The sequence below is a fragment of the Rhinoraja longicauda genome, chromosome 8, assembly GCF_053455715.1.
Source record: "Rhinoraja longicauda isolate Sanriku21f chromosome 8, sRhiLon1.1, whole genome shotgun sequence".
NCBI lineage: Eukaryota > Metazoa > Chordata > Chondrichthyes > Rajiformes > Arhynchobatidae > Rhinoraja > Rhinoraja longicauda.
Window position 1 is genome coordinate 40,796,350 of NC_135960.1, and position 13,165 is coordinate 40,809,514.

General features: G+C 44.5%; 1 protein-coding gene across 7 annotated transcripts in view; it reads left to right on the top strand.

The window, feature by feature from the left end:
- erbb4b (erb-b2 receptor tyrosine kinase 4b) overlaps window positions 1-13,165 on the top strand; it is a 741,684-nt gene that overhangs the window by 566,401 nt on the left and 162,118 nt on the right. For all 7 annotated transcript variants that reach the window (XM_078403687.1, XM_078403689.1, XM_078403688.1 and 4 more), the window contains exons 17-19: window positions 549-681; window positions 2,323-2,445; window positions 2,760-2,858. In XM_078403687.1, the coding sequence (XP_078259813.1) occupies window positions 549-681; window positions 2,323-2,445; window positions 2,760-2,858 (355 nt within the window). The remainder of the gene's footprint in view (window positions 1-548; window positions 682-2,322; window positions 2,446-2,759; window positions 2,859-13,165) is intronic.

Sequence of the window (13,165 nt, forward strand, 5' to 3'; positions counted from 1 at the left end):
GCACTGCTTTCTTCTTCACTTGACTATCAGGCCTGTTCAGTCATAATATTAGGAATGGTTTTTAAGTGTTATCTCAAATCTAACACCACCTTTCCATCCCTAATGGATAAATACAAACTCACAACCTCAGAAGTCAACCTTTCACTTAATATCCATGCATGCATGTGTCTTCCCCCTTTGAAGAAACAAAGGCATTGAACTTCGGAGAAAAATTGTGATCATCGATTAACAATTAAACCAGCAGATAATCTCTCGCAATTAATGAATGTAAACAGAACACAGCAGCAATCTTCTGTGAGAATAGGGTTTGAAGCGTTTCAATATAATTGTATCCCATGTGGGAATATTATGAACATCCAGCTCCACACACGGGATCCTGGGGAATTTCTGCCTGGGTAGCAGAGGTTGTTCGGCCTGGTGTGCTTGCTTGAGGGTGATTGGATTCGCTTGCAGTCTTCCTCTTTCTGTGAAAATTTCAAACACACATTTTTTTTGTCCTGACCCTGTTGACCCTTGCTCTTCCCCCATTCTGTCACTTTGCTTGGCAGGACGCCGCTGATAGCTGCTGGAGTGATAGGTGGACTGTTCATCATGGTGATCCTGGGGCTGGTGGTCGCCGTGTATGTGAGGAGGAAGAGCATCAGGAAGAAAAGGGCAATGCGCCGCTTCCTGGAGACCGAGGTAATGCAGGCAGACGGGATCTACTCTGCTGACCCCAATTATTGAAGCAGAGTGCATTTACTGCTAAATCCAAACAGGGTTTAACACGCTGAAAATTCATTGTGATTTCTCACGTTATTATTTTTCACAGCATAGGAGGCCTTTCAGCCCATCGTCTATGCCAGCTCTCAGAGAAATTCCATTCCTTCACTTGTTTCCTTATAACCTTACTGATTTTGCCCCATCCTCTATAATAAAGGGTAATTTAAAGTAGCCAATTAACCTACTGACCATTGCATTTTTGGAATGTCACATCTATTCCCCCCAAACGTCATTGCCATTGGAAGGCTTTGGAGGGGATGTGGTTGACTAAACAGTACATGGGTTTGTGATGGTGAGATCCTCACAACATCAAGTCTTGAATTGTACAGAGGGAGTGTTTGTAACATGCGCTGGAACTGGAACAATGAAATTCATACTTGAAATATAAAATAAGCCATTCAACTCCAGCAAAGCTTCTATCAAGTAATAAGTAGACAGCACTATTACTCCTAAACTGACTTCGTGGACCATAAATGTGTCTCATCCCTAAGCTTCCATCGGCTAATGGGGGGTAGAAACCAGACTAAGCCCATTCTGGTACGAAGTAATGCAATGCATTCCTTGATGCCGCTTAGTCCTTGCCCTGTCCTCTTGTGCAGTGTAGTTGCACAAATCAGATTTGCAACTTTGCCCAAATCATACCTCCCTATCAAATTCACTTTGTGCCTCAGTTCCCTCCTTCCTAAACCCTCTTCTTTTATCCTACCTTTACCCCACCATTGACAGCCAATGCTTGTGCTGATCTGGAATTCACACACTGAAATTCCTTTGGTGTTTGTAATTATCCATCAATTCTTTTAAAAACTCCTTAAACAAACCTGATAAGCAACCTCATAATGCTTCTTAGATTTGGCGAGCTTATTTTTCCTTTGAAGTCCAGTGTTGTTTTTTGTTTATGCTATAATGTAGATTTAGAGTTATGGAGTGAAACAGATGTCCTTTGGCCCACCAAATCCAACAATCAGCGACCCATCTATAATGATCAAACTTATCAACACATGGTCTATAGCCTTCTATGCTTTGTGATTTAAGTGCTGAACTAGATCCTCCATAAACATGATGGGAGTACCAGCCTCCACCACCTTCTCAGGTAACACATTCCAGATTCCAACCACTCTCTAGGTGAAAAGAAAATTAAGATTCCCTCTATTTCTTTTCCCCTTACCTAAAATCAACGCCCTGTAGTTTTAGCTACCACTGTCATGGGGAAAGGCTTCTTACAACCTTGCCTATCTATACCTGTCATATTCTTATACATCTCAATCAGATCTCTCCTCTGCTTCAAGGAAAGCCAATCAATCCAGTCTCCCTTCAAAACTGAAACATTGCTTTGCAAACGACATCCCGGTGATTTTGCTTTACTCTCTCCAATTCCATCTGTATGGCCAGAACCAAGCATCAGTGTGGACAGTTGTGCTACCTTCTCCACAGTCTGGGCTCTTGAATTGAAATGGTATCATTCTGGTTCGGTTGTTCTAAAAACAATGAAAGAGATCCCTGGTGGCAGTTTTGTTGGACACTCCAGTGACTCCTTCTATGTCTGTTTCTTTTTGCCTTCAGCTAGTGGAACCTTTAACCCCCAGCGGAGCTGCACCTAATCAGGCCCAGCTTAGGATTCTCAAGGAGACCGAACTGAAACGCATCAAAATTCTAGGCTCTGGTGCCTTTGGGACCGTCTACAAAGTGAGTAGCACTAACTTGTTCGTGGTGTTAACACCTATCCATTAATTTTGCCAGCTTCTTAAGATTTTGCAATTTCCTTTGTTTCATCAGCTGCATACTAAAATTATGATTTAAGACTTTCAAACTGCATGCGTAGTCAATTCATCTTAATGCAGGCAGATCCATCTAAATCTATTCTGCTCATAGATTTTCTTGGTTGCTCCTGCTAACTGTTGACAGCTGAGCAAAAGATCCCCCAGCTAGAGTCATTTGTAATGGAAATACTTTATTTGTACAAAGCATTTTTCTGAGGTGATGATTTTTGTCTTCATCAGGGCATCTGGGTCCCAGAGGGGGAGACGGTGAAGATTCCTGTAGCTATTAAGATCCTACGTGAGAGAACAGGTCCCAAGGCGAATGTGGAATTCATGGATGTAAGTCGATGGCATCTAGTTCCTGATTAATTTTCTGAGCATAGCAATGGAAACAAGGCAGGTGGCAGTTATTGATTGTATCAACGGGGTGTCAATGAAAGAAAGGAATAAGGTGTTCCAAATGAAGTTGGAGAATTTAGCTGGAGCTTCATTTACCTTCTACTTGAAAATGATTAAAGTGTCACGCTGACACTGGGAGTTTAGCTACACTAAACCACCAGTCGCATCATATCATCGCAACAGTTCCTGAATGAGGATAATATATTACTAATGAATATAATCGGCTGATATGGTTTTCACAGTTAGTATAGTGAAGTTATAATTAAACCAACATCTCGCTAATGTAAAATCTCTTGAAAAGTGGCAGCTGAATTTTTTTCACAATAGAGAAAGAGAAAAGAAACCATTGTACTTTACCTTGTCTCGATTGCATTATATCTGGCCTATGCCTGTTCTTGTAATCAGTCACCATTTACAAAATACTTAATTAACTATAACTATTTTTGCTGCAGTTCTAGCAACTTCAAATATTCTACCATTGAACCCTAAATGCCTTGCATCCTACTTGACCAAGATCTTTTGAGTGAGGTGGGAGTGATAATTCCATTTGGTGGAGGTCTGATATACTGCTGAATTAATTAACATTTCAGCAATATAGTACCTATGAGTGGGATCAGCCCAAAAATGGCATGGATACTACAAATCATAATATATGGCAGATTATTGCACTGTATTGTGTGGTTTTGCAAATGCTTCACAGTCGGTTGTGATCTGATGTGCACGGATGAACAATAGAAGGAACTAGACCAAATGGACCCGTTGGGCCCATTCCTTATAGAGGGGTACAGGGAAGGGGAGAGGGTGCCACTCACCTCAGCAGGCCCATTCCTCGTAGAGTTTCCATTGTGACCTTGGAAAATCGTGTTTTTTCTTTAAAATAAATTGGGGTTTTTTAAATGAAATGAATCTCAATGAAATAAAGATCTTATGTAAAATAAAGAGGTCCAAAAATGGGCGGCCGGGCGGGGAGAGTCTCTAATGAGTAGGTGATTGATAGAACCTGGAAAGAGTTGAAAGGACTGCGGGGAGGATTGAATGGGATTAGTGCAGTGTCAGTCTAAGTGTGTGGTTGATCGTCAGTGCAAACGTGGTGGCCTAAATGGCCTGTTTCCATATTGTATGACTTTATGACTTCATGACTTGTGACAACAGTAAGTAATGTCTCCTTGCCTGAAACAATTTGTCAACTGCCTGTCACCGGGTTGATAATGCTGCTTTGCTCCTCTGTCTCCGCTCTGTTGTCATGTTGCTTATTGTCCACGCTTATCCCTCAGCCAGTGACCACTCTTCAGTGACAATACCAATTTTTTTTTAATGTAGCTAAGTTTATTTATTGTCACATTTATAGAGAGACAGTGAAAAGGTTGTTTTGCATGCTGACCAGTCAAATTATATGATACATGGTCACAATAGATCCTCTTCTGGAAGACCATGCAAAGAGTCGCCATGTTCCAGCACCATCTTGCAACCTTCAAGTCTCTGAAAACTCCAATCTTGGCCTAAGGAGATATTCAATTTGTTATTTTCTCGCTTCCTTATTTTCTCACTCAGCCACATACAGGGCCTCAGAAACATCACCCAAAAGTATGGTGTGCATCCACTGATGTTACCCGTATTTATCTTCCCACCATCTCTCTCAACCACACCACTGTTTCCAGTTGTTGTCCATGATCCAGGAATGGATGAGGAGAAACTTTCTGCGATGTTGCAAAGACTATATTCTTCATTTGTGTCACCAACTCCTTCCTTAGTCACTGACCCAGTTTCACTGTAAAGGCAACAGCTGTAACTGACCTGGCTGTTCACCTTGGTGTTATATTTGATTTCAAGATGAGTTGCAGGACACAGATCCATGCCACCACTAAATCCTCCTCAGTCCACCAATGTACCATCCCATACATCTGCCCCACCTCAGCTCATACTGCTGCTGAAGTCCTCGACCATTGTTCAGTTACCCCTGGAGTTTAATTACAATGCCCTGCTAGCTGGTTCCCTCATTCCACTCTCCATTAATCTGAAGTCAACCAACACTCTATTGCCCATGTTCTAACTCACACCAAGGCTTTCACCTGAGCTACTGACCAGAATTGTTCCCAATTAAGCTATGTCTCACCTTTAAAATCACCATTCTGGTATTCAAGTTCCTTTTGTGCTGCCAGGATTAGAGAGTATTATCTATAATTTCAAAGACAAGAGGGTGTAGCTTTAAGTTGAAAGGGGCAAAGTTTAAAGGAGATTTGCAGAGCATGATTTTTACTTAGAGGGCAGGGGGTGCCTGGAATGTGCTGCAGGGGTAGTGTGGAGGCAGATACGATAGTGGCGTTTATGAGGCATTTTAGTTTGGCACATGGGTATGCAGGAATGGAATGGTTCATGTGCAGACAGATGAGATCAGTTTAGGTTGGCATTATGCTGCTCATATACATTGTGGGCCAAAGGGCCTCTTCCTGTGCGACACTTTTCTTTGCTCTATGTTCTGTATGGTCCTTCTGATCTCTGTAATCTCCTGCAGTTTTCTAACTTTCCTAGTTACGGTACTCCTCCCGCATTTCTTATTCACTAATCCTTTGTTTGTTCCCTCTTCTCACTGTTAGCACATCCAACAGAAACAATCTTTCTCTCATTACTCTCTAAAATTATTTAAACTTATTCCTGTAGAACCCCATAACTTGTTCTGTCCCTTTTTATTTAACAGTTGCTTCTTAATTCTTTAATCATTCCAGTTAATCTTAAAAGCAACTTTCCCTACCCTCACACACGCCTCGCACATCTTTGTCTCAGTAATAGGGCTTCTGCTGTCCTTATTGAGAGAAGGAATTCCAAGGATTTGCAAGCCACTCAGCGAAGGAACCATTCCTCATGTCTCTCCAACGTTACAGTTCCCTTCCCTGGAGATAGAGCCCTGTCTCTGGACTGTCTGGTGAGGGGAAAGAGTTTCATAGCACCTAGCCTGCCACTCTCTCATATACACTTCCATAAGATCACCTTTCATTCTTCTAAACTCCAGTGAGTAAAGTCCCATCCCAGACAATTCCTGCTTCTCTGATATGCTTACAATCAATTTAGTCAGCCTTGTTAGTATACTCTTTAATGAAGGTATATCCTTTTGTTAGTGAAGAGACTACAACTGTAGATAATGTTCCGTCTATAGTCTCACCAATGCCCAGTACACAGCAGCAAAGCTTCTTTTTACACTCCAAACCCTTTGCAATTAAAGATCACATACTATTCAACTTACTAATTGCTTGCTGGGGGAATCAAGAAGATATTACATTCGATGAGAGGGCAAGGAGAGAAGAGGTGAGAACAATAAAGATGCAAATAGATTTGAAACCGAGGGTGAGCAGAACACAGTACCCACACTGGATGTCCACTTCTCGTAGGTAGGCACCAGGGAAACCTCGAGAAAACAGAATAATTAATGAGTTTGATTACAACTAAGACTAGACCAAATGGACCCGTTCGGCACAAACCTCTCCTGCATTGATGCAGCACCCTCTCCTCCCCCCTCCCCCTCCTCTCTCCTCTCTCCCCGCCCCCCTCCCCCCGGCCCCCCTCAACCCCTCTCCCCTGCTTCCCTCCTCCCTCCCCCTTCCCCTACCCCTCCCTCCTCCCCCCCTCCCTCCACCCCACCCCCCTTCCCCTCCCCCCACTCCATCCCCCTCAACCCCCCTTATCCTCCCTCCTCTCCCCCTCCCTCCCTTCCCCCTTCACTCCACCCCTCCCTCCCTCCCTCCCCCCTCCCTCCCTAGGAGATAGATTTAAACTTTAAAATGCGAATAACTAAAAATATAACACTGATTTCAATGAAACTTCTTCCATTTGCACCAAAGGAACGACAGTGAGTAAGGTGGGCCTAAAATTGTTGCGTTATCGTGTACTGTTTTGGTTGTAGTTCAGGAACAAACTAACGAGTTTTAGTATATAGATGATAGACGGGTGAAAAGAGCTCAGAACAAATAAATATGTTGGATTAGATTGTGCTCACCCTAGAGTTTTGAAACAGGCTACAGAAGCGATTCAGGAAGCACTAAGAATCATTAGAAAGGACTCACAGACACCAGCAAGTTTCTATAAAGTGGAGCCAGGCTGATGTGGTGTCCATGTTTCAAAGGGGTTCAGACATTGCAGGAAGTACAATCAATTACCAAGGGAGAAGTTGGAGCACACTGGAAGGTGCACACTGGATTGCAATATGTGATCAACCCATGCCTATCTGATATGGGTTGGAACCAACACTTCACAGTTAACACTGTACCACCAAGTCAGGCCAACCCCATTGTGCAATAAAACATATCCATGGAGTCCAATTGTATGAGTGAGGATATCTGTTGAATGAAGATATCTGTTGAAGCCCATGCAAATTAATGTTGTACCCAGTTCATAGGGAAAGTGCTTGCTAACTGTAAGGCTTGCTGGAAGCCATGGTGGAGCACAGAACAGAGTCACTTTCCAGCACAGAGGTAAATGAGGTTTAGAGGCAGAGATGTCCTGGACGTGAGGTTCACGCTGAGATGGCAAGAAGACTCACAGTCTAATGCTTACAGCAGCCAGCCCAAACATTGCCACACTAGTCTGGAATAGCCTGGGTGCCCCCCAAAGCTAATGAGAGTAGTGAAGCAGCCAAAACAGTGCAGGTCAAAATCTGCAAAGACATCGCCAAACGCCAGTCCTCAATGATCCTCAGTCTGCTCCAAGCACCTCTCATCTCATCACTTAGTCTTAGCAAACAACAACTTCCAATCACAAAGTATGCCCAACATACAAAGTCTCATCAACCATCTGTTGCTCACCATGTTTTCTTAGACAGACCCTGGGGATTGTAAATGACTTACTTCCACTCCGGTTCCGTGGGTTCTGAGGTGGCTGATGAGGCTGATGTGGGAACCATACTCTCCTCCACAGGTGGGGCTGCAGGAAGTCAATGGGGTGGGTGGAGAGTTGTGAGGTTTCTTTGTGCTCACAATGCATGAACTCCAACTTCTGAATGCGACTTCCCCACATGGGCCAGGAGTTCCCTGTAGTCTGTGGGGATGTTGCATTTTCTCAAGGAGGTTTTGAGCACATCCCTGGATCTTTTGCTTTTGTCCACCTAGTAATCTCTTCCCACAATGGAGCAGGGAATAGGGCAGTCATGATTGAACCCGGGTCTCTGGCCTTATGAGGCAGCAACTCCACCGTTGCCCCACCGTGTCAACTAACAGTTCTAACAACTGTGCCACTGTGTCACCCTAGCAAAATCTCACAGATTCTCCGACCTGTTGGGAAAGTGAGCCAGTGTAATTCTCCTCCTCCCTTTCCTAGTGAAGGTTTGGTACAGCCCCTACCAAAGCCTCCATTTCTGACAGTATGAAGGCTCACTTCAGCACCAGTCACAGCTTGGGAAGTAGGCACGGATAATGCCTCTTCCACTAGTTACCCCAATACACTTCTGTCAGTCAGCGAGGCCCCACCTCAGCTACAGACAGATGTCCATCACAGCCTAGGGAGAAGGCAAGGTGTGACTTCTTCCTGAGGTTCAGGACCAAGCTTTCTGTGCAGTATTGACAGTCGGCAGCAGCTGTTTTGCCCCAGCCCAGAATTCCAAGATTAATGACCATTCAGCAATGCGCCAAGAATGACATCAGCTGCCAATGGTATGAGTTGACTAAGGATATGCATTGGCTTTTAATGTGTAAGATCAATGTCGAAAGGAAATTGCACCTGTGGGACCAAGGAAATGTCACAATGCAACCCAATTTCACAGCCGGAGTCTGTAATAACAATTCAGAACGAGCTCCCCTGCCTCCTACATTAATTTTGGCATTGACATCCCAGGTGGTTTCTGATAAGCTCTACAATTATTAGTAGGAGACGATTGTTTAAAGTCACAAGGACTATCACGATCTGCTGTTGAAAAGAGAACATTAGTTATGGATAAGTGTGTAGCTGGGTGAGGATAGGGTGGGAATCCCAAAGCTAAATCCGAGGCTTGCCGAGATTAGACTGATGTACATCTGGGAAAATAGAATTGTCTTGTCATCAGGGAAAACCCTTAGCTATTTTATTGCTTGGAGCACATGATAATCACCACAGCATTTGCAAGATGTGTAATATGAATGTAAATCTGCTTGCTGTAGCTAAGCGGTTGAACCTGTGACCTGGATTCTGCAGCTCAGTGCCGTATTACATCCTGCACTTTGCCTTTAAGGTAACCGGGAGCTTCCTCTCAATTGAGTGGAAAATAAGTTTTTGTTGCAGATGTTATTGCGCTAAACTCCCTATTCTTCAGTCACAATGCAACCTTTGCTCCTCCTCACTCGAGAACATGGAACATTAGGACTAGGAAGGGTGCTTGTTTGCACAGGGGGTGGCAATGGGATAAGGCCAAGTGTTTCTCCCTCCGCCAGCCCCTTCTCCCAGGAATGCGGACTGCCAGTACCTGGGGTTGAACCAGGCTCTTGTCAAATGAGTGAAGCAGAAGGGAAGATGGTGGGGGTGAAGCCGACAGCAAAGTGCTTGTAACAAGCAGTGCATCCTATAATTACTGACACAGCAAAGTGCTTGTAACAAGCAGTGCATCCTGTAACTACTGACACAGCAAAATGCTTGTAACAAGCAGTACATCCTGTAGCTACTAACACAGCAAAATGTTTTAAGGTGAATCACAAAAGTTTAAAAGACAAAATTCAATAGTAACGCACACAAACCAGGTGACTTTGTCAGAAGAATATTGTTTAAGAAGAAAGGAGAGGGAGGGGGAGGAATTCTTGTGTTCGAGAGCTGGGCAAATGAAGGACGCTGGGGTTAAAAAAGCAGCAAATGCACAGCAGATCTGGGAGCATTTGTGCAGGAAGAAACAATTAGCAGTTCAGGTCTGACACCTAAACAACCTGAACAGTATTACTGCTTCTGTCTGCACAGTTGCTGCCTGACCAGAGTTTTTCCAGAATGTTCTGTTATTACTCCAGATTTCCAACATCTGCAGTTTATTTTTGGATTACATAGAAACATAGAAAATAGGTGCAGGAGGAGGCCATTCGGCCCTTTGAGCCAGCACCGCCATTCATTGATCATGGCTGATCATCCACAATCAGTAACCTGTGCCCAACTTCTCCCCATATCCCTTGATTCCACCAACCCCCAGAGCTCTATCTAACTTTCTTAAATTCATCCAGTGATTTGGCCTCCACTGTCCTCTGCGGCAGAGAACTCCACAAATTCGCAACTCTCTGGGTGAAAAAGTTCCTTCTCACCTCAGTTTTAAATGGCCTCCCCTTTATTCTAAGACTGTGGCCCCTGGTTCTGGACTCCCCCAACATTGGGAACATTTTTCCTGCATCGAGCTTGCCCAGTCCTTTTATAATTTTATATGTTTCTATAAGATCCCCTCTCATCCTTCTAAACTCCAGTGAATACAAGCCTAGCCTTTTCAATCTTTCCTCATATGACAGTCCCGCCATCCCAGGGATCAATCTCGTGAACCTACACTGCACTGCCTCAATTACAAGGATGTCCTTCCTCAAATTAGGAGACCAAAACTGTACACAATTCTCCAGATGTGGTCCTACCAGGGCCCTATACAACTGCAGAAGAACCTCTTTACTCCTATACTGAAATCCTCTCGTTATGAAGGCCAACATGCCATTAGCTTTCTTCACTGCCTGCTGTACCTGCACGCCAACTTTCAGTGACTGGTGTACAAGGACACCCAAGTCTCGCTGCACTTCCCCTTACCTAACCTGATACCATTGAGATAATAATCTGCCTCCTTGTTTTTGCCGCCAAAGTGGATAACCTCACATTTATCTACATTATACTGCATCTGCCACGCATCTGCCCACTCACTCAACCTGTCCAGGTCACCCTGCAACCTCCTAACATCCTCTTCGCAGTTTGAATGAAGCCCAATTTGCATTACGCTATAGTTTGTAATATCTGGGAGAATCGTGGTGAGGGAGAGTTTGCAGGGTGACATAGATTGCAGAGGTAGGGAGATGTGAAGCAGTGGGCTTGGTATAATTGTAAATTTTCCCTAGTGTGTGTAGGATAGTGTAAGTTTAGTTTAGTTTTGTTTAGAGACACAGCACAGAAATAGGCCCTTCGGTCCAGCGATCCCCGCACATTAACACTATCCCACACACACTAGGGACAATTTACACTTGTACCAAGCCAATTTATCTACATACTTGTATGTCTTTGGAGTGTTGGAGGAAACCAAAGATTTCAGAGAAAACCCCCACGGTCACGGGGAGAACGTACAAACTCTGTACAGAGAGCACCGTAGTCGGGATCAAACCAGGGTCTCTGGCGCTGCAAGCGCTGTAAGGCAACAACTCTACCGCTGCTCCAGTGTGCCACCCGTAAGTGTGCAGGGAACATTGTTCAGCCTGATGGGCCGAAGGGCCTATTTCCGTGCTGTATCTCTAAACTAAACTAGATTAGTCAGGTGGTATTGTGTAAGGCCACAGGTACAGCAGTGAACCGCCAGTCACCAGCAGGGGCTTGGAAGTCCTCTGCCTGCCGGAAGGAGCTCTCCGCTGCAGATACGGCTGGGTCGAGGTAGTTCAGCTCCCCTTCAGCTGCCGACTCTGCGGATTTATTCCCATGAGCTGATGGATTGTGGTCAGCTGACAATATCAAAGCGAACAAAACTCAGCAGCTGAAAGTGCCAACATGGGAAAACTTAAATTACACGAAGCTGCTTGTTGGCTAACTGCTACTATTTCTGTCCAGTCAGTGGGGTAACAACTTTCACCAACATTTCTGGTGGAGCAGTGCACCTGAGACACTGCTTAGATCTGCCCACTGAATCTCAGGAAGGAGTCTAGTGTCTCAGCACGATAGAGGTCAGCCTGCCAGACTAGAACAGCTCCTCTCTTGGCGGTGGGATTAATAATAATGTTGAGATTGTTGCTGAGTGAGCACAGAGCTGTCCATTCAGAGTGAATAAAACTGGAGGGGGTGAGGGGAGTGGAAAAATCAAAACGGTTGATGTCACGCTGCTAGTTGGAAATTAAAAGGTCCATGAAGGGTAGAAGGCCGGCAGATGTGGGGGGCGGTCGATAGAGAAGATTGCCTTTACAGCTAATCCTCTCGGTCTCTGACCTCAGGGACGACGGGCATTACGATGGTGACTTTAGTTCAAACATATTTCATTGACTATAAAGAGGCTTTGATATCAACTGATGCTAAGAGCGGTTTATATAAATGGAAACGTTTCTTTCTTACGCATGTGGCTGAAGAAGGGGAGGTGTGAGGGGTGTGATAGCTGGAAAAACAAAGCCAGATCACAACCTGCCAGCAAATTTGCATGCAGGGCAGGGCAGGGCAGGCTTGGGCTTATGGTTTGTCCATTCAGCTTCTAATTATGCCGTGATTGGGAGCTGAATAAAGAGCAGGACATTTTCACCTTAATTTGGCAGAAATAAGGACAGTCCTGGCTTAATATTTTTTGATTGATTGATAATACTCGACAATCATTTCCCTTAGCTCCAAAGAGGTTTGTTCTTGACCAAAAGTGTTTCTTCCCTGGACTTTGCGTCAATTCTTCAGTCGACACCGTATGACTCTACGACTCAATTGAATATTGGCTCCCTATGCTGTTTGATGTTGAGCCCTTATGTGATTAAATTTGCTTACAAGTGCCCTTAATCCAAATTCATCAGCTGATATGAAATAATAAATTCATAAACATATGCCAAAGAGGCTTAAAAGATAATCAGAATGGGAACATGTGGTCTGCAGTTCCATAAATCCCACCAAATGGTCCACCGATCCCTCTGATTGCAGAGGAGATGACCTTCACTGTGTTAGGGGAGCTCACCCCGACACGTGATCCTGCTACAGGGGCAGGTTCCTGCCTTGATGCTGCTGTTAGTCCATGGTTGGAGCACAGGGATGGGAACACAATTCCCCGCTGCTGACACGTCACACGACCACTACATGGTGCAGTGGACAGAACTTCTCAAGGAAAAGCTTCAACCTGGCCTCACCTCACTCATGCCTGCACACGCACACATTATTGACTCGCCCTTTCCTGGAATTGCCATTGTCTACAGAAGTAAACATGTGATATCTGCACACTCATAAAGACACATGCATGCACACAACGTCTTCGTGACTTTACACGTTTTGATTCAAGTTTTAGATCTTGGTATCACTGGCAAGACCAGCATTTATGGATCATCCCTAACTGCCCTTGAGAAGGTGGTGGTGAGCTGCCTTTTCAACCTGCTCCCCCACATTTGTGAGGGAGGGCACTTGCT